Consider the following 22,598-nt stretch of genomic DNA (forward strand, 5'->3'; position numbering starts at 1 on the left):
GACTGCTCTAGTTGGGGTGGTTGGCAGGATCCTGCGCTTCAACCATTGCTGCTGTGTGGGCCCTGCCCTACCCTGATCTGGATGGTTCCTGTGTTGACCCCCCTCTGTGGTCATTGGTGAGGGGGCTCCTGGTGTGGACAGAACCACCAGACATCATTTCCTCACTCACACATCAGTCCAGATGTTCATCTCCAGGTTTCTTAGCTTTGTGTTGCAAAGATTTAACAATTGTTTTTTGTATGTAAAACACTTTTGTATGGAAAGTGCTTTATAAATAAAGTTTTATTTGATTTATATACTAGCTGCACCTTTAAAAAAATATATCTAAAAACAAGGAAGTGTTTGCTTCCAGCGTGTTAAACTCTAGTAATCGCTGCATTTAATCCGTGACTGAATGACTGAAAAAAGTAAGACTATAAAAGTTCCCCGGTTTAATAATAGTCACATGCAAACACAGAAAACATAACGGGTTAATATGATGACTAGATAATGTTGTAGCTGTGTGTTTTTACTGAAAACTGCTACCCAGACCATAGTCTGATGCTTTAATCTGTTAACATGGCAGCCAAAATGAAAGGCCTTGCTGGCATGAAGCTGTTCTAAAGGCAACCGGAACAAGCAGCATCTCTTTGAAATGTAAGAATATGAAAACAGGACTGTAAGTGTGTTGAATTTTATGGTTAACAATTCATAATTACATTCATTACTATAAGTAAATAAGTAAAGTTAAGCTTTAGGAATTGTTTTCCAAAACCGGTCTGGATCTGTGTGGATCTGAAAGTCCCAGAAGATCTTATAGATAAAATGGTGGTGGCCAACCAAACGGACATAGTGATCATGGATAAGCAGAAGATGAAAGCTGTAGTGATCGATGTATCCGTCCTTAATGATGGAAATATCAGGAAAAAGGAGCATGAGAAACTGGAGAAGTACCAAGACCTCAAGGAAGACCTGGAGAAGGCCTGGAGGGTGAAAGCAACAGTAGTATCCATAGTGATGGGAGCACTGGGGGCCATGTCCCCTACACTGGAGAAGTGGCTCCAACAGATACCTGGTGAAACATCAGACATCTCCGTCCAGAAAAGCATAGTCCTAGAGACAGCTAAGAAACTGTGTAGGATCCTCAAGCTGCCAGGACTCTGGTAGAGAACCTGAGCTTGAAACATGAACAGCCACCCGCCCTACCCTGGGGAGATGGGAGGGGAGGGGAGGGTAAGAGAGGAGTTCTTTTTTTTTAAAAAAAAAATGTGGATAACTGTGCCGTCATTGTATTCTGACTTGACTTGCATATGTTTGGGCCATCCGGCTCAGTAAATAATCATCTTAAACATATTTTTGTTAGCTTGTTTAAGTTTCTGCATCTTTAAAAAGGAAAAATCTCTGAAAGACAAAATGCATTTGTATATTTTTCCAAAAAATGTTCTAAATAGAAAAAAATGTCCAAATTAAATAGAAAACCTTCCACCCGATGAATATATTTGTATTTTTTTCTGTTAACGAGACACAATGCTGCGGGCTTCACGTAAAAGTTGTGAAATGCAGTTCTGAGCAGCTGTTTAATAATCCTTTCTTCCTTCTGTTTAGGCTCTGAGCTCGGAGTTGGCCGAGGCTCGAGACGATACCAAGAAAACCCAGAACGACATGCTGCACGCAGAGAATGTCAGAGCAGGCAGAGACAAGTACAAAACCCTGCGCCAGATCCGCCAAGGCAACACCAAACAGCGGATTGACGAGTTTGAGTCCATGTGAGCGAGAAGAAAAGCATGGACACGAAGCTGAAAAGAGACTTTTTAGTCTCATTGCCATGTCAGCGCCTCACTTTATTTGTAAAAGCCGAAGACCTGCTGCCACTACAGGACCTCCTGCTTTTTTTTCCCCTTTTCTACCCAAGGAGAAATGCCAGCTATGGGGCTCCGCAGCTTCAGCCTCGCCAAAGCTCTGCCTGGCAGCAGTCGGCCGATCGCACTGCTTTCTGCTTTTTTGAGAAGTCAACCTATATATATGAAAAAAAAGCACATGTTTTTTAATTGGGCTGAAAATGGCAAGCAACCTTTACCGCTCCCTCGTACATTACTGGCAGTTTTAAAGCTTGCATGTAAAACAGTTAACAATACCAGGATCCTTTCACAAGACTTGAGACTGGACCGAAATGGTTGTGCTTTTACTCAAAACCTAACGGCCATTTGTAGCTTTAGCTTGTTGATGATGGCGGCACGCTTTAATAGACTTCACTTTTACTTCTGTTCATGAGCTAAACAATTTAAATGTCTTTTGGTTTTTTTAAATGCCTTATTTGTCTTGTTGCTTTCTGTCCACCTGTGTCGACTTTTTGTTTTTTTCTTTGGGACAGTTCGGCCGCCTGTTACTTTAGTTCACCTAATCTCCTTGAATGATGGTCAGTTTGCAAATTCTCGTGCTGCAAATTGTGAGCAAACGGATGCAAATCAGATCTTTTTTTTTTTTTATTTTGCATTCTGTTTCTTTGTTTCCATCAAGATATTTGTTCAATAATATTTTTCCCCACAATAAAGGATAACTTTATATTTCCAAACATGAAGCTAAGAGTTTTGTCCTAAACTACTGATCAACTTTGAAGCCAGTTTTGACGCGTACCTTAAAATGCACAACTTTGATATAAAACTAAGACTAATCCCGTACTTGCTACCTTAAGTTGATTTATCTTTAGTGAAATTATCTGTCTGCAGATGTTCCTACACAGCAACGAAATTGGGTTTTTTTTTGTTTTTTTTTTAATAAAATGGGAAGATGTTCAGTGATTGCTTTTGTTTTGTAGCATTTTTAATTGCTATAATTGCTATTGGGCTATATATTGTATGCTATGTAGTTAAAAAGTGATAGTTGAAAAATAACTAGCAATACTTTATGAAATGCAGCATATGCAATAGAAAGTTTTAATTAATAAATCTCATATTTTGCTAAACACAATATCACAACATATATGTTTTATAACATATGCAGTCAAAGTAACGTGAAAGCTTGAGTAAGAATTTATTGGTCATGTTTACATCACACGCAAGAACAGTCAGCATGTCTCATTTGGCCAGTTTCCCTGAATCTGTGGTTAAGTCACATTTATTTTTTTCCTGTTGAGGCACACATGCATTTTTAAGAAATACGTAGAAAGAAATGTTTTTCCAGAATCTGTTACATGGACAAAAAAAAACAAAAACACTTTACCCACATTTTTAAAAAAATATATATTTTTCTGTTTGGGCTGAATAAATTCACAATTTATGCTTTTAGTTATCCGCTTACAGCAGAAGTGCCCAAGTTTAGTCCTCGAGATCTACCATCTTGCAACTTTTAGTTGCATTTCTTCTCTGATACACCTGAATCAAATAGCAAATTCCATCATCTGCATGACATCAAGTTCTGCAGAGACCTGGAAAAAAAAACCCCATTTGATTCAGGTTTATTGGTGAAAGTATGCATCTAAAAGTTGCAAGATGGTAGATCCAGACAACCAGACTTGGGCACCCCTGGATTACAGTGACACTTTTGTAGTTGGTGCATAATTGAAGTGAAAAACAAGATTTTATGATATTCAGTTTGTTCGGCTATAATCAATACAAATGACTCGGAACAGTAGATGACTGCTTTGGATTTTTAGCCCCCAGTCCAGGACCATCTTTTTCTGATTAATTTATTAATTTTCCAACTTTTTCCAGCAGAATCTTCAGCAATGGTTAAAGACTTTTGTTTTGTTTTATTTTGGTTTGACATAACCACCATTTGCCTGAGCAAGGAAAAACCGTTAACAGCTTTTTATTTGACTTTGGTCCCTGACAAGGCAGCGCTAACTTATTTCTATCAGAAATGAAGCTGAATTAAAGCACATTTGGAAAGAACAGATCAATGGTGACTTTTGCCATTTCACAACTTTTCCCTTAAACTTAAGTTTGTGTACATGTAATTCAGTTTATGGCTAACAAATTACATCTTCCTGGACAAAACAAATAAATTACTGGTATGTTCAACCTGGATTTGAAGCAAAATAATGCAATGAACAATAGGCAAATTGTTAAAAAAAATAAAATAAAATAAAATTGAAAGAAGTCATACCTTTTCCCAAACCATGTGGGACAGATGGTAGCATAAGACCAACTCAAACTGATACAATAGTTTATGAAGTAAGAAAAACAGTGAACACTGGCATAAAACAAAATATAAATGAGCTGAGGAAAAGCTTGTGGTTTTAGGTCTTTTAATGCAGAGGAGAAGATCAGTTATGTTGTTTTGGCTTTGCTAAGAGTTTTAGCAATAGCTACAAAATGTTAATGTTAGCATTAACCAATCCATGTACACAGTACCTTTCCTGTGAAACAGCTAGCAAGGTAGCTTTTAGCATTTCAGAAAATGCTGCAATTTTTCTGACTTCTAACTCCATATATTTGATGTGTTGAGAACCCAGAATGGGTTGAAACCCAAGCAAACAAAAAAGTGTAAAAACTAACTGGAAAACTCTTATTTATAAGTTTATTTAATCTGTAGCACATTTAACATTACTGGCTAATTTAATGTATATTTTGTATTTGCAGTGGGAGTACATTAATTATGTACATAAGCAAGTTATGCTATGTCAAAATTTGTTACATGATCAATATTAATTCCCTTTGTAACACTTGTAACATCTCAAAGTAGCTTTTCTTTAATAGATTCAGAAGTCCATCCCGCATTAGCATATAGCACAATGCTAGATAACATTTAACCAACATCTGTGCATGGAAAATATTTGATTTGGTGAATATTGCAATGAGAAGTTGGCTTTATGATCAGTCCAAACTCATTTTTACAAGTAAAATTTTAAAAAAACTGTTCAAAGCATCATGTTATCACAGGCAGCAATGATTTCACCCCTATATTTATCAGCACTTTCAGAACTACAATCTCTTATGCGTAGAAAGGTGGTGAGAAAGCACATACAATTGGAAAAATACTCTTTCAAAAGACGTTCATGCCAATAAAAAAAATAACTGTGGCCTTTAATAGTATGTTCGCACCCTAAGAGGTTTGTTAAATAGAACGTTTATACCCCACAGGCAGCAAGCAGCAGCACACAGTGCCAGACAGTATAACATCTTATAGACTGTACAAAGTAAACTTATTAGATGACACCCAACTTGTTCATCCTGTTTTACATATTACTGCCACAGTGATGACACCTTTCAAGGCTATAATGATAAGTTTTTGAGAGTATTAGAAAACATTTCAAGGCAGTGACATTGATTTGATAACAAAGCTTGTGAAAACCTTTCTTTATATCTGCTAAAGTGGGTGGTGATGCCAGCAACTTTTATGTCTCATGAGTCACTTTGACATAATTACACCTTTATTAAAAACACAGATAACTAACTTTGATCTTTCATGTTTGTAGCCTCTACTCGGCTAATGTTATAGCAACTTGGTGATTTTAGACAACACATACACACAATAAAGACACTTTCTTCGCACAATTCTGTACCAAAGGTGACAAAACTTTGCCTCTTCACAACATTTTTCAGATTAAACAGTTTCTCTTGACATTTTCATACAAAATAATTACCTTGTTTAAAAGTTCATAGGATACAATTTGTATCAACAAAGAAGGGGAAACATACTACAAGAAATGATTCCAACTGGGAAGGGTTTTGGTTTTCCAAACGTTTCCTCAGGCATTGCCGTAACCACACTGCTGGAAGCTGTCGTGAAAACAATTTCATTTGACAAATCCAGCATTGAGGTGAGTTACTATAAATGCATAAGATCTGAAAATACTTTCAAAGAACCATAACATAGCAAAGGAAAAATCATTTCTTAAAGCTGAAGCACAAGAATTTTGTTACATTCAACTTCTTGTCAGATAATTCTGTGCGTTTTGCAGACTGCGGGATGTTTCTGGTAACAGATTTTATGTTTGCAAGAGCAAAGGAGACGAATGCAAATGAACTATTTATACAAAACATAGTAATTGACTCATTAATGGCCAAACTGCTGAGTTTTTAAAAGTGAAATCTCTTTCAAGAAAAGTCTGCAAAATTAAACACGATCATATTTTAAGAAATATTCCCAACTTGAGCTAAAAACTCATGGATCTCTGTGCTGAACAGATAAATAAGGACAGATAGGTAACACCCTGTCTGGGAGAATATTTACACTTCAGTGCTGACACCAAAAAATGAAGGAGATCCCGTGCGTCATGCATCACAGACATTCACATTAAATGCAATAAATTAAAACACATTTTCAATTTGAATAATAATAAAAATCCCCGTTCTACCCCAACATTTTGGCCTGTCATTTTAATATGATTTCCATTACATTTTTATTGATTTGAAAGTGGAATCTATGAAGTCGGCGTAAAAGGCTATCGCAGCAGAGGAAATAACTCTTACTTGGTGGTGAACAAAGCGCTTGGGGTTTTCATTTGGAGTTTTTGCTATCTTCTTTTGTGGGTGCCGTTTGAGTTTCACATCCTCACTGGGGGAAATCCACAAAATCTCACAAGTGCTCTGCCACCTGTTAGCACACACCAAAACACCCAATCTGTTTGTTGAGCCAAGTTAGGCATAAAATATTGATGGAAGATGTCTGTAATTTGACCAAAAATTCTCAGATTATTACTGACTGAAAAAAAACACAAGTCTTTTGCTCACATGGACAGCAAATTTGAGAAATACCCTGATATGATTGCCCCATTTAAAAGAAAAATACTTTTTTTTTTTAAATCGTGGAGGAAAAAACACAAAAAATAAAAAAGTGCCAGAAGACTAAATAACTTAAACATATGTAAATAACTTAAATTATAGTAAATAAATAAATAAAGGTTGAACAACAAAGTCACCCTTAAGATATATTAAGGCTCCCCAAGCCTACCGTAATGCGATGGAAAGCCCAAAATAGCACAAACATGCAAATTAAGCCCAAAACTTTCCTTATCATAAGTGCTGAAAAGGAAGCATATTTACAGAAAAAAAAGTCATGCCAATTTTGTGACTTCCCTTTACAAAAATTAACTGGTAAGATGGCTTCCCTGCATTGAAAAGAAGTAATTAAAAGCTGAAAGATCCTCGTGTCCAGTCCTGTCACTTTGTGGTTGTCCAGTGTTGCTTCAATTATGAAGATGTCTGCAAGGCACTGACCTGCCTGCAAATGGAAGTTAAGACGGATATTGAACACGATCTTCTGTCTGCATTCATTAAATGTTCTGCAATTTCTCCATCAAAATTGCAGCAGCAAGCTCTTGGGCATCCATTACATGAGGGTTCTTGATCATCACTGTCCTAACCAGGTCTGGAGGGAAGATGCTGCACAAGTTCGTAAATACCCTTTCTCTGAGGTCCTGGTATCGACCCAAAGCAGGAAGCTCTGATTGCAAGGGCGTTGGGGTTGGGTGGCTCTTGTGGGTGGCGATTGGTGAAAGGGACTGCTGTGGAAGTGGTGGAGGACTTGATCCAGAATGCTTGTGGGGTGATGAGTGGACTTTTTGGCTCCAAGGTGGATGCCAAGTCTTCCCATGGACTGGTGGAAAGCTCTTATATGAAAAGAGATCATAGCAGGGCTTAGTGGATGACTGATAACTAGGGTCCCAGTTTATCTGGTTCGATTGTAGGTTTAGCCCCGAATAGTCTGTTCTAGAATAAAGAGGCGATCCATTGTACACTCTGGCATTTTGGAGCCCCCCTTCATGCCATGGGGAGGCCATTGGATTGCAAGTGAGGGATACATTCTGAGAGTGAACAGTGGACGCTTGAGGTGTACGAGGTGGTATTTCCCCAGGAATGCTGCTCAACAATGGATGCTGTTGCCGGGGTGGGGTGTAGGCTGAGGTGGTCTTGAGGGGATGTGAGGATTTGGGAGGGCTAACAGTTGATGGAGGGTCTTCCATGGCAAATCCCTGTGCTCTCCACAGGCCTTTAGTAGCAGAGTGACCATGAGGGGAATGCTGGCTCATTCCAGGAGAAAAATGACTTGCAGCATGAGCGTACTGTCCAGCATAGTAACGATGGTGGTGAGGATGGCGATGGTGACATTTGGGACTATCGTCTGACTTGGGGTTGGGTGAGAAACAGTCTGAACCAACACTACCATTGCTGCTGCAGTCTGACACCAGGGAAGATGCTCGCAAATCTGCTGCCAAGAAAAACTCCGGAGACTGAGGCACTACAAGATTTAGGCCTGAATAGGCCTTTACCAGTGAGCTGTAACCCATGTCTGGAGACATGCATCTGTTGTAAGATTCAGCCTGGCTAGATCCAGAAGCTCCAACAGGTCTTCTATTACATCTACCAGGTGGCTCCCATGGGTCCACATATCCTGATGAAGGAGGCCCTCCAGGAGCAGGAGGCCCTACAATAATACTGCTGCAGCTACTGCTGCTACTGCTGCTGCTGCTGCTGCTGCTTCCTCTCCGACCTTCTACTTTGGAGTGCACCTGGAGTCCATCTTCCATGAACTCGGAGAAGGACCTCTGTGGAGTTTGCTTTGGCTGCTCTCGCCTCGGTTCAGCTTCTGCTTTTTCGTCTGACAGACCAGCACTTTGGCTCTTTACCTTCAGGGCGTGTTCCAGCAGGTTTCTTGAAGCAGCTGAGGAATTTTTGGCACGAAGCTCATCAGCTACAGAGCGCTGAGGTTGGCTGCCCCTTTCTGGATGATAAAATTTACACTTGTGGCCATAGGTGCACTTCTTCCCTAAAGACAGAAAAACAGAAATTACTTTGCATTAATGTTCTAAAATACACTCGCTTAACACCTTTGCAAATGGACACAAAAAATTGTATCAATCACCCTCTCCCCAAAAAAAACAAAAAACAAAACAAAAAAACAAACCTCGCAGCAGTTATTACTTTTTAAGGATGAATATTCAGTAAAACATATATCAGCCCTTGTCCAACACAAAATAGTACATGAAGTGCCAGTAAATGCATATATTACCATAAGGACATGGCTGCTTCCTGTGTTCAGGAATCAAAGGTCTCTTCCTCAGGAAATTCTCCAGACTTGGCCCATGGCGTCCCAGTGGGTCATCTGGAGGCATAAATCTAAATGCACCATAAAATTAGATCCAAATTAAAATTCTAAAAAATAAACGTTTTTAAGTTTTTAATGATTTATTTTGCCGTAATGAGGAATCAATCAGTCCAACCCAAGCAAAGTCTCGGTCAGGTCATTTCTTTAGCTCCTAACAAGAGATCTTTCTTGTTATTCAATTATATTTTAGAAATTTGACATCCAGACATTTCTGCCACAACTGTTCACAAACAAAGAAAGCTAAATAGGATAATATAGTTTCCAAAGTGTACACAGGTGATTTATGGGCTGAAAATGAGGGGAAGTGATAAAGATCAGAACTGCAATAAGGGAATGGTTGTGTTTGGTAATTGAATCTTAAGTTCTCGGAGAGAAAAAAAAAACACTTGCAAAGTTGTAAGTTCCAAATGAAGATGTTTAAGTTTTAGAAATTACAATTTTCATAGAAGTAAAATAAAATAAAAAGAAAAAAAAAGCTACATTTTCTTTGGAGTAGTGACTTTTCTATCATTATTGTGTCCTTTTCAAATCACACTTATCCCAAACCAAAATGTAACGTAAACATAAACATTTATTTGCGAATCAAATAAATCAATGTTTCAAGGTGTAAAAAAGACATTAAATCAAATGTGCTCGGGGATTTCTCCATTTTTTCAGAAGCATATTATAATATACAGCTCAGATGATGGCATATTCAAAGCCTTCATGGTTGAACATGCAGGAGGAATTTATCTGCATTGCATTAAACTTTTTTTCACTGTTTTTAGATAGCAAAACATTGCTAATTTTTTACCTGAGAGACTTTATTGCTTTAAGTGTACCTTTTTATACCAGTTCTGTTACTATCCAGTTGCCAGTTAACCTGATGCATGATTTTCCTCCAGCAGATTGTTTTTAGCAGCACTTTTTCAGTCTTCCGTCGCCCCATTTCAACTTTTTAAAGGCGTATTGATGCCATCAAATTCACGATAAGACAATATTATTTTAACATGAGAGGTTTTCTATGTGATGCTGAGAATAATACTTATTAAATATGACTTTTCCTGTATTTAGTCATTTCCAACATATTTTCTTTCTACTTCCTCTCCACCATTTGAACTTTAAATTTCCCCTTGGGGATAAACAAAGTATCTTTGATTTGATTTGGGTTTTGGTTTGCTTACTTGTCATTTACAAATGAGTACATCAGCAGGCGTTCGTCAATAAATTTCTTCCACTCTGGCTTCTCATTGGCCAGATCCCGATAGTTGTCATTTGACACAATTATGCCATCCGACTCATACGCCAGTTTGACGATGAATCGGTCATCGTAGCAAACCACACGGCGTCCTTGCACACGACGAGATGGAGTGAAAACCAGGATTTTTTCTTTCTCTAGTCGCCTCAGGATCTCTTGGTCTGAACAAAATGAAGGGAATGGAGTTTTAACACAAATATAGTCGAAGAAGTAAATAAACATTCTGTTCACCGTGTCCTCCAAAAGACAGTGCAATCAACAGTCTCTACTGATCACTAATTGCAGCTGCTACCTGTGATAAGAGCATCAGGTCGCGACTGCTCCTTTCTCCAAGCTGGAACGAAAACGGTGATGTCACGGTGACCTCGGTCCAAGAACCAATCAACAGCCAGCTGGATGCCTTGGCAGGAGAACACTTCCTTATTCCCATGACTGCATGAGCAGAAAGAAATGTTAATATGCAACAATGTCAGTTTGCATCATTTAAATGTTTTAATATGATTATAGTTCAAATAAATGATCCCGCTAAAGCCAATAAATCTTATCCATTACTTTACTGTTAGTTCTGGTCTGTAAGTCAAGGGGGGGCCAACTCTGTTGATTGAGGGGGCTGCAGTCCTGCAAGTGTTTGGAGTTTCTCTCCTGCAACACACCTGATGCACATCAGACTTATTTAGCAGACTTGTGCTGCACAACCCTGCTAATTACCCACTGATTTTAGTCAGCTGTGTTGCAGCTCAGAAATTCCCAACACTTACAGGACTGCAGCCCTGGAGGAACAGAGTTGCCCACCCCTGCTGTAAGTTGTTGCTCTTTCATGATAAAGTCACAGCCTAATATGTATACTTTCAATGTACACAGTGGCATTTTCAGCAGGATCTTTGTGTTTTTTTTTTTGTTTTTTTTTTTCCTTTTCTGGCTTCATTTTTTTTATTCATCTATTTGAACTTAAAAACAATTTAAATAACACAGGTCTCAAACTTTGTTTTAGGAACAAGTAGTTAAAGAAAAACCCCAAACCACGACATTTGTTGACGTTCAGTATAAACATTGTTTGCATGGAACACATGCTCCTTATTAGGGAAGTTTAAACAGACTCTAATCTTATTAAACAAACAAGCAAAATAAAGTATAACAACCACAAACATAACCAGTTGTGATGATGGCCAAATGTGACTATTCCTCCATGTTCACCAGTAGGCAGGATAGTTAGTGATGTGTGATACCACTGGTTTTCTTTCTGATCTAATACCAAGTAAAATTCAAGCCAGTATCAGTGATACCGATTTAAATATAGATACTTTACACAAAAACTTAATGCACTGCAGCATTTTTCCATCCTGATCTGGTCACAGACATTCTACAGATACGACTTATGCTTCTGCTTGTTTTCCACTTTGAATTGTCTTGTACATTAAAGGTGCAATGCAAATGGTTGGTAAAATACTGTGCTTACTATTAAAATACACATTTTATATGCATTTTAATAAGGAAAGCTTTGCTGATATTTTCTATGTTGTGATAGCAATGCACCCTGCAACTGTTGCATTACCAGCTCAGACATGTCAGGAACAAAAAGCAATGTTTTGGGCTACTTTGCATTTTTAAATCGTTGTTATTCAACTTCATGAAATAAAAATGCAGATTTCTTTTCAAACTTCTTAAACATGAATTTTCCAGACAGTGAAATTGCTGTTTAAGCAACCTGCTACATTGGCTGTGTTGTCTGTTGTTGCCTAATGTTTATTTTCTCTTCCATAACTGTTTTTATTTTTCATGCACTGTGTTAAAACTTTAAGTGTTATCAAATTATTATGAAATACAGTAAATGATTGTTGCATTATTCGCTGTATTATTGTTACAGTGTGCTGTACAGTTTGTGTAAGCAAAGGGGGGGACCGCTTGATGTCCTCACCTCATGGCGACATTGCTTCCATCAACTACAACAGGCCGAAGGTTGTCTTTGTCTTCCAGCAGAGAGGACGGACACAGCAGACGACAAGAGTCTAGAGAGGAGCTGGAGGAGGAGGTGGAAGAGCTACCCAAAGAGGACGACAAAGAAGAGGAAGGAGACTGAGAGATTGCACCCCCTTGCTGCTCCATCTCTGTCTTGGTTCCCAGTTTGACCAGCTCTCCCAGGATATCGTTAATGAGTGCATCTGGGCCCAGTTTCCTCAGGACCAGCAGCACCAGCTCCTCAGAGTAGCCAAGCTTGAGAGCAAACTCAACCTTTGTGCGGCAGTCTGTTATAAGGTCAGTGGGCGGTAATGTTCCTGGTTGTGGGAGGTCTCCATGGGAAAGACTTGGTGTCAGGTCCAGCCTGACTGGCTGATGATCTGAGGAGGTCTCTCTCTGGTGTAAGTGGGGTGGATCTTGTTGCAGATTTGATCCAGAACCACATGCAGTCTGCAGTCGTTCATCTTCACTGTCAGAAATGGCGCTCTCCTCAGAAAAGTTACTGTAACTGCTACTGCTGCAGCTTGAATGAGTGCTGAGACTAGTTCTGCTACTACCAATACTGTTACTGCTGTTACTCGGGGTCCCACCTCTGGCCTGTAAGGGTCCAGAACTCGTCACTGTGCTTGGGCTAGCTTGACGGTCAGTACCATCCACATGGAGGTAGTCCAGATCCAGCCCCAGGCTGAGGAAGTGGCCTGTTCCATCCTCCAGATGGTCCTTCAGGCCCATGAAGCCTTCTCATACATCCAGCTCCCCGTCCTCCGTGACCTCCTGGGCACCTGGTTGACCCCACCAACTCTGCTGAAATCTAACAGCTCCCTGACTGATCCTGGGAGGGAAGCTTGGAGGAAACAGAACAAGGAGATTAATTTAATTTGACCATGTAATAAGCAGGAATGAGTCAGGTCAAAAGATAAAAACAGCTCATCAAAAAGATAAAAATGGTGTAAATTTTTCTTTAAAAAAAAAAAAGAGAAAAATACTTTCAGATATTAATGCGGCCTCACTCTCTCCAGATCTTGTTTGGTTTAGACATTAAAAAAAGAAAACGCACAAAGAAGTCCTTCTTTCCCCAAAAATCTACTTCGTAAGTCGAATCAGAAAAACCTGCAGTGCAGTAACATCACTTCCCTTTACATTGAGGTGTAGTCTGCTCCACCCAGCTAATTTGCTTGTAAAGATTTCAGTTGTGACACGACACACCCATTAAAGCCTTTAAAAAGCAAAGCTGAAAACTAAGCCTTTTTTTTTTTTTTCTTTTTAAAAGGACAGGGCAAGCTGGAAATGCTGTCCAACTTCAGCTGATTTGCATTTTAGCAGTGCAGCCGTAACAGACAGCAGTTAGATTAGAAGAAAAGGAAAAAAAAAAACCCTAAACTTGAGCCAAGACCGGGTGTAATCTTTATACAGAATGACAGTGCAGCAGAAAGGCTGGAAAAGTGTTGCCGGTAGACTTTATATCACCTTTTTTTAAAAAAAAAAATAAAAAAAAATCTGTATGAATGCATTTTGATTTTATTTAACTACATCATTCTGCAACACTCTCATGTATGTTTTCTATTATGCTTGCTTTTCTTTAGACATCCATCTATGCAAACCTCAGATAAATGAAATGAACGACAACTTTGCAGCATGTATAACTGGTTCAGCTCAGCATGCCGACTCCTGACTTATCCGACCTGTGCACGCTTTCATTTCTCTGCTTCATTTTTAAGGTGGGTTTAAACTTTTTGCTCACATTAAGGATCCTTTTCACCATATCTACTGATAAATATACTACACACATGAGCAAAGTGACATTCACACGTAAGCTTCTTTTTAATACAACTTTTAAATACACTTAAGGTTTAGTGATCATTTATGACTCAGTACTTGCTTTCTAAACATGATGATTAATAACTGGATTTCATAGACAAAACTCCTCATGACTCAAGTGTTTGGCTCATGAAAGCTTCAAGTCATTCAATTTATTTGATTTTTTAATTACTCCATTACCTTGGCCAAGGTGGTTAGGTTTTCACTGGCATTTATCTGTTTCTTTGTCTGTCCTCAAAAGGTTATGGATGGATTTTCATGAAATTTTCAGGACTTGTTGGAAAAGTGAAAAGAAAAGAACTGATTTTAATTTTGGTGGTGATCCGGATCATTGTTTGGGTCCAGGAATTTTTTTAAAAGGATTCTTTAACATTTTGCTTGGTGGAGGTTTACGCTCTCCAAATGCTTTTCTAGTTTTATTTATATCCTCATCCAATAACCAAAACCAAGTATGAGGACATCTTTCCAGACCAATCTTGTAATGACTGTTAACTGATGGCAATACTGTTTTACTGGTTAAATGCAGGGACAAACTCAACAACTGCACTAAGAGGTAACAAGGAATTTAAGAGCAAGATTCAACCTGCAACTTAACATTGTAAAATTATACATAAAACATAAGTCACATATTTGCATGTAAACCTGCTTTAAAAGCACCTTGCAATGGCTTGTGATTTACAACAGTGCTTAACTAAGTTGACTTTAGCAACATTTTATGTCTTATGCCTAAGTTTTCTGCAGGTCTTCTTTTGCTGACAAACGTTACCTTTGATGGGAAACGAGTCAGAAGTAATCACAAGATTTACAGTCTATTTAACTCCATCATCCCCAGGAGGGACAACTATCAGCAAGGCAGTTGAAAGCAATTCATGGGTGCATCTGCAAGGATGGTGTGAGATCGTTTGTTCCCAACAATCTGCAAAAGGTCTCTGCATGCAGCCCAAGTATTTGTCACTGAGTTGTAACATCTGACTCCGTGTGTGTTGATCAATGTCATGATTCAGAGAAGGAAAAAAAGAGATGAGAATGTTGGTTTTTGTATGTAAAGAGACATTGACAGTTCTGTGATGTGTCTACATGCCCAAGCATGGCCCAATCAGTCTGTGCAACCCAAGTATGGAAGTATCATTCCCAGCCTTACATAGTTTGCAAGCTTTGTTTTTGTCTCCAAAGTTACTCAAAAGTCATGGTGCTAGAAGGTCTGGGTTTGTGTTGATCCAGCTTTTGACCTAGGTTTTTTTTTTTTTTTTTTTTTTAAACACACTTGGCATATTTATGCAGATGTGGACTGTTCTTACTTTACAGCTGTTTATATGAAAAGACAACAGCGATTATCAAGTGCCAAGGAGTTCAAATGAGTTTAATCTTGTCATGAACAATGATAAAACAAGCAACACTCTATTGACTTTTAATCCTTTGCATAGGATTGACTTTTTGTTATCACTTTGTTATAATTGATTTTGATGCAATGTCTTCAGATGTACAATGAAACTGCACTCCTTAAATAGTCTAAATATTTACTAGACACACTAAAAAATGCTGGAAAGGGTGCAAGCAGTTAAAGGATTTTTAGCTTTATTCAGTTAAACATCAATAATAAGCAGATCTCATTAAAATGATCCAGCAATGTAAAAAATTCATGATATGCTCTGGTATCGAGGTCAATAAATGGCAACAACTGGCTAAAACAATAAATTATAATGACTCTAAGCCTCTGTATCTGCTGGCTCTGTGGGGGTGGGTGACTGAAACAAAGAGGGGTCTGTTGTAATGGTAAATGTGTCTTTGTGCTCCACAATACTAATATACACATTAAGAGCGCCTTAGTATCATTATTTAAAGTGGCTCTCCATCCTCTGATTTGGGTCAGTCCTGCTTGCTCCATGCATAAATATCTCCCTGTGCAGCATCAGACTTTTTGTTTATTGTATTGCAGATTATCTAAAATGTGCACAACGGCCAGAATCATTTGTTCATTCTTGTCACTTTGCTCAACAGAAAACTTAACCTTAACGCATAAAGCAACTGGCAGTTCAAGTCATACAATAAGTGCACTCAGAGGTGCACCTGTAATGAGTGGCATGATGTGGACAGAGCAGCCATGGGCCTCTTTCTGTTGCTTGTGACACCAATTCAGGTCACAAACAATGTTTATCTTTTTAGATGTTATCATTGTTTGTGTGGAAAACCCCACCTGAAAGGGTACTTCCAAACCATAAACTGCTCCAAGCTTTATAAGAAACAAGTCTGAGTGGCTCAGCTTTTCACATCTTCGATGCATGTTTTTTAGATTTTACGCAGCAGTGAAGGGGCGTCAAGATTTCTGAATGAAGTTTAAGAAATATGTTTGTCTGATCAAATTTCAAGTTCTGAAATGCATGTAAATGGACATGTTCAGCCAAAGTCCAACTAAACTGAAGCTCTCATAATGAAGCTTACACACCCTAATAACAGAGGTCGGAGAACTTCTGCATACATGCTTAGTCAAGTGGCATTTACCATTTGTCATTCTGAGATCAAACCAAAGGAAATTTATTAATAGAGCACATTTAAATGCAATTGCTGTTGTCCAAAGTGCTGTACAGCCACTGTAACCACATAGGAATACAAGTTTTGTTAGTAAAACCAATAAAAGCAGAAATAAGTTAAAAAAAAAAAAAAAAAAAAAAAAAAAAACGGGTGTTTAAGTTCAGATTATTTTGCTATACTAACGTATGATCTTTCCAAAGAGAAATACTGAGGCAGTCGGATGTAACATTTTTAATACAGTTAAAATTTCCTTCTTATGCACGTATGCTGGGACCAGACAACACTTTGATTAATGAACAGTTTTAGCGCTTATAATGGTGAGTGTCCTGATATGTTATTCTGCACTGTTAAAATAAATCATGACAATAACTAAATGTGAAAAAGTAGAAAAAGCACTAAAGCGTTTTAAAATCAGTCACAATTAAAACTGGAGGCAAAAAGCTGGATTTTAACTTTGCACTATTTTTTTAAAAAATGAATTACTGACATAATTCTGATAAGGAGCAGAATGAGAAGCAACAGTGTGGTGAATGTCAAAATGGTGGGAAATACTGTGGCACAGGCATGGGGGGAAAAAAATCATTTTACTTTAGCCCTAACCACAAATGTTACATTAACTCATTAGTTTTTTATTTCTGACATGATAGAGCTTAATAGCCTAAACGGTCCTTTAGAACCACAATCCTGCAGATTTTGGATGTCTCCCTGATCCACATGTTATTTAAATTAAATGGCTATTCTCAACCACAAGACGATGTCTTGCAGGTTTATGACGTATCATTTTTCAGGCACACATGACTCACATTAATCGGATGCAACAGTCAAAGTTCTGCACAATGATTGATTTGAGCCAGGTTTGTTGGAAAAGGATTACATAGAAAACCTGCAGGATTGTAGACTTCAACGACTGAAGTTGGACACATCCTAAATGATATCTTTTTTATATCCGGCTGTAATCAAGCAGGGCTTTTGCAAACAGTCAACCAGGACTTGACAAAAAGCTAATGAAAAGAAAAACTGCCATATTTGGGTTTTATGGTTGAAAGTGTGTAAGTTTTGTAGATCTGTGTTGAAGCTTCTCAAATGTTACTATACTCTCAGGTGTGTTTTGTTAGCATGGTTGTTAGGCAACACATCTGCTCGAGGGCAGTGCAGACTTCACAGTTCACCTCTGAGTTTAGTTTCAAGAGACATTAATAAAAGCACATGGTGAAGGTGGAAGACCATGAAAATGATCGTCAGGAAGAGACATTACACGTTAAGGGCTTGGAGTGCATTCACATCAGGCTAGTCCACTAGACTTGGTCCAATTGGGAACTCTGCTCAGTTGTAGGGTGGTGTATTCATACGGACCGAGATTGCATTTACGCTGCACTTTGGTCAAACAAGCCAAAGTACTAGAAAAATATTTCCCCATTCCCACCAAAGGTGGTGCTGCACTAATATCATAGCCTGTATAAAGAGATGGACGGAGCCTCCGTGACGTCACCCATAGGTTTCTGAAGAGTAGAATTGAAGCTCTGTGGGCGGTTCCTACCATTGCCATCTTGGCAGAGGCATGCGTGTCATCTCACCCGGAAAATACATATATGGGCAAAGAGTTGGAGCTGAGGGGGGGGGGGGCTGTGAGCATCATGGTGGACTATTGACACCGAGCGAACTCCGAGCTTTCTGAAACTAAGAGCTAACTGAGCTAACCTGGACATAACAGGAGCTAAGTCACATTGTTAACCAGCTAAAAACCGCAGTTGTTCGACGTTCTTCTGACTTGAAGAGTGAGGTCAGGTACCTGTCAATCAAAAGGACACGCCCCTAAATATGCCGAACTTCAAGATTAAATTACTTTTATATGGACTAGTTAGAAAAAGAAAATCACTCCCCCCACAGTTGTCATGAAGGTAAACCTGACCTATAAACCGTAAATGGATTTTTGAACCAGGCTGTAAACATGTTTATTTCGGCCGTGAAGTTGGCCTTTTTAACATGGAAATCTGTGGGGCTTTGCTCTGTTTTGCAGCCCCTAGTGGATGAGGGGGGGGAACTGCCGTTTTATGCACTTCCGCATAGGCTTCACTTATAACTGCCGAAGGCTTCGTCCATCTTTCATATACAGTCTATGACTAATATTAATCTAGCAAACAAGAGGACACGACCCACGTGAAGAAGAAAACTTTAGAATTCGTAGTCCGCTTCTTGTATTCGGCCTGCTTGAAACGGACAGAAACCTGCGTTTGTAGGTGGATCAAGTCTGCTTCTCTGATCCAAATCAGAAGTCGTTTGGTACAGTCATATTTCCCCAAATGTAGCAGACTTTCTGTGCAAATGGAGTAGAATTTAATAATTAAAAAAAAAAAATAAAAATAAAAAAAACTGACCTGAAAGTGCCCTTAGGGCTGCCTTGAAAAGAGGCAGCCAAGTAGATGGTTGCAGTCTGTTAACCTTGAAATTCATTGTGGCTTCTTTTTCCTTTTTGTTCTGCACAACAGCGCCACCATTAGATCCAGTGGTTCTGCTCAATCTGCTATGCCTTGTTTCCATGTGTTTCCTGCATGCATACTAAATTATCCATGAAATGAACATGAAATGATGGACAGAACGCTGCATGTATATGTGTGTATTTAACATTGAATGTTCTTAGAAGTTATGCAATACTTTCTGCCACCTGTAGTGAGGCCAATTTGTAAGAATCCCACTATGATTAACTGTAATAATCCCTAAAAATACAAATAAATTTAGGGTTTCAGTTTTTAAGGTTAAAAAAAACTTTTTTTTTTTTTTTTTTTTTTTAATATGAAAGTTAAAGTACTTCATTTTAATTAAGTGTTGCATAAAATCATAAACAAACTTTATAACTGTAATGTGTTATCTTGAAAACACCACTATATGCCATAGTAGAGCGACAGATGCTTGGTTAAAAATAAAGAGCCAAAACTGTACATTAACCAAAGAAAATGCGTCACTCAGTGAAACTAAAACATCGTCCGCTCTGAATGACACTTTAGGGCATAAATGCAAACAACTTTGACATGCAAACAAAAGCCTGAAGAGAACAAAACAAGAGGTAGATCTAAGGTCAGTCTTTGCTGTCTTTTAAATAAGAATTCATATCCTGTAATCTTTACAAAGTGAGTAAAATAAACTGTAAAGATGCATAGTTCAACTTCAGCTACAGCTCTAATGGGGAATCTTTTGGATCGCAGGCGAAGGCACCGGAAAGCTGGGGCCTCCTAATGTCCCGACCCCCGACGTCTAATCTGCCGTGCCACTGTTTGTCATCCTGAATGCCACAAGAGAGCTGGAATAATTTAGTTCGCAACAACAAAAGAGGTACAAAAGGAAGGGGAGAGAGTGAGTTTGTGTGTATTGGGGGGTGGTGGTTGGGTAAGAAGTGTGTCTGGCTTGCCGTCCTCCAACAATGCAGCTGCCACCCAATCTGTCCCCCTGTGACGGGAGCATTGTTCTCTCAGGCCCGAGCAGCATGCACAGACGGAGGCTGGAGGCCTTTAAACCCATTCACCCCCAAAACACACATGCACAACATCGCCTGGTAATGCAGCAGACGCAGCAGCATCAGTCGCAGACGCAATCTCTGAGGAGTCAGCAGAAATGGCAGTGATACAGCGAGTTCGGGGGGGGGGTAGTCGGAGATGAATGGCTTCGGTTACATGATGTTTTTAAATCCTGAATTAATAATTTGGAATTAAATAATTTGGAATTAACGTATTCTCCTACGAGTTTACATGTATACATAATATAATAATAATATAATAAAACACGTCCTCACTTAATTCCTCTTTAGAGCGGCGAGTTGGGAAGGGTTCTGATTGGACAGACGGTTCTTGTTCCATATGACGTATATTGAAATGTTCGCTTCCTGCTTCTTTTCAGTCTTAATTTGTAAAACTTACATAAGTACCAGTTTTGCCGCCATTTTCATTATGAAGTCGAAGTATCAGCTCAACACGAGCATACTACTTCACTTTTTGTAGCAACTGAGAAGAAAAATAAAGATAGACCACCAAACACAGGAGGTAAAACAACGCTCGTCATCGGGACAGGACAAGGTAACGAGCATGCTCAGAACGACTGGAATTAACTTAGAGCGGAATGAAGGTTTACATGACAGAGGAATTAAATAGTTTGGAATTAAATTGCGAATAAACCAGACACTTACATAAGAATTCAGTTTTATTCCAAATAGAAATCTGTATTGTGTTTACATGGTTGTTTTTCATCAGTTTAAAGCAGGATTAACTTTTATTCGGAATTAAAGAGGAATTAAATGTCCCATGTAAACACACGGAAAGTGAGAAAAAGATCTTTAGTGTTAGTAAACGGAATAACGCCGTGACCAGAGGAATACACTTCACACACACGCCGGTAACAAGTATGTCCACAATTTTCATGTGGACACAACGGTTAATACTGAAGCTATAAATGTACATCACTAAAACACAAGTTCAACTTGGAAGGATTTCTACTTTTCTTACAAGAACTTTCAATAAAATCTTTTATTTTTATGAAAAGCATCAAGGCTGGAACTTTTTTCTTATTCACACCAAATCGTATGACGAAGGTCCAACACGAACAACATCAGAGCTTCACAGAAGTATTTTAAGTTAGTTTCACTTCGTTATAAGAGCTGAAATTTGATATTGCATCTTTATTTATGCTGCACTCTGCATAGTTTAATATGTATATGATCCTGGATTTCCTTTATTTCCTTCGTCAGCCTGAGCGAGCTTTCTCTTGGACAAAATATTTTAAGGAGCTTATTAATAGCAGCATGTTATGCTATGTAATTCGTAGCTAGACTTGGTTTGCGTCACAGTGGAAGAATGAAAAAGTAAGATTTCAGTTCCTTTTATCCTGAGTTTTCATGCCTGTTAAAATCTGAAAACCTGCCAAAGTTTTTAAAGCTGAACTTTACAACACAATGTCATATGGAAATATTTGTTCACTTTAAGTGTGTATGTGATGCCTCGGATGGTGACGGTGAGTCCTTCCACAGTGAGCAGATGCTGCAGCCTCCACCTCAGTGACCCATCCTGCCCGCAATGCTTCTGCACTGCGTGTTTCTCTGCATGTGTCGTGATCCAGGGTTAACCCCCTTGGGGCAGTGTGTGGAAGGATGAGCTCCCTTGAGGTCAGACCTGACCAGTCCCTCAGGGCGGGCTGCCGCACGGCTGCCATTTGCTGACTGAGCCTGGCGGTGAGCCAGTCTGCCACGCCAGTGACAGGCTGGGAGGGGGACAAAGAGGGTGTAGAGGGGGAGTAGGAGTGGTATACACTCCTACTCCCCCTCAGGGGGGAGGGGGGAACAGATGCCTGCTGAAGCCACAGGGGACCTCCATGAAAGCATCCTCCTCCTTCACCCTCCCTCAACGCTCTGCTGCAACTGGTGGTGCCCAGATTCATCCTCAGTGATACATATCACCACTGTCTGGCTGTTTCAGGGCCTTGGTGCGGGGGTAGGGGTGGGGGTAGTAAGTATGGTACTCCCTTTTAGCCTGGTGTGGTTCAGACAGCAATGTCTAGCTGTACCGCAATGTTACTGACTAAAACCAAGATCAGAACGGTCACAGACTATCAGATGTAGAGAAATGAGTCATTTTCTTTTCTTTTCTCCCTTTTGACAGTTTTGTAATTCTGGTGAATATTAAACCAGTTTATACAGTTATATACAGTATCAGACAAAAGTTTGCAATTAGACTTTAATGACAAAGTGTGTCCGAACTTTTAACCGGTAGTGTGTTTGTTTGAAAGAAATTTGCATATTCCTCATATTGCGAGGGAAACCCCAAGGAATCCCCCCGAGAAGCCCCAGTTAATAACCACCAAAAACCTTTCAATATATCTTAATTTCACTGGTCAACAGTATGTCTCAATAAATATTTTCCAAACTGCACAATACACAACAAATTATGCCAGTTTTCACCCACACAAGTGTTTCACTAACAAAGACATAACTTAAAATGTTTCTGAATAAAAAAAAACAGAGGGCAAACACATTCATTATTTTCATTTACCC

The 22,598-nt window shown here is 39.0% G+C and overlaps 2 protein-coding genes across 3 annotated transcripts in view; one reads left to right on the top strand and one right to left on the bottom strand.

Moving 5' to 3' along the window:
- LOC306766404 (radixin) overlaps window positions 1-2,766 on the top strand; it is a 48,143-nt gene extending 45,377 nt beyond the window's left edge. For both annotated transcript variants that reach the window (XM_079254156.1, XM_079254157.1), the window contains exon 15: window positions 1,585-2,766. In XM_079254156.1, the coding sequence (XP_079110282.1) occupies window positions 1,585-1,749 (165 nt within the window). In that variant the 3' untranslated portion in view covers window positions 1,750-2,766. The remainder of the gene's footprint in view (window positions 1-1,584) is intronic.
- A 4,429-nt stretch (window positions 2,767-7,195) lies between these two features.
- LOC306766569 (putative ribonuclease ZC3H12C) lies at window positions 7,196-12,952 on the bottom strand (the record flags this gene model as incomplete). Its single annotated transcript, XM_079254349.1, has 5 exons — window positions 7,196-8,688; window positions 8,932-9,038; window positions 10,191-10,425; window positions 10,557-10,696; window positions 12,180-12,952. 5 exons carry the CDS (start codon window positions 12,950-12,952, stop codon window positions 7,196-7,198), a joined length of 2,748 nt encoding a protein of 915 aa, XP_079110475.1.
- Between the last annotated feature and the right edge of the window lie 9,646 nt (window positions 12,953-22,598).

The sequence above is a fragment of the Telmatherina bonti genome, assembly GCF_933228915.1.
Source record: "Telmatherina bonti genome assembly, chromosome: 15".
Classification (NCBI taxonomy): domain Eukaryota; kingdom Metazoa; phylum Chordata; class Actinopteri; order Atheriniformes; family Telmatherinidae; genus Telmatherina; species Telmatherina bonti.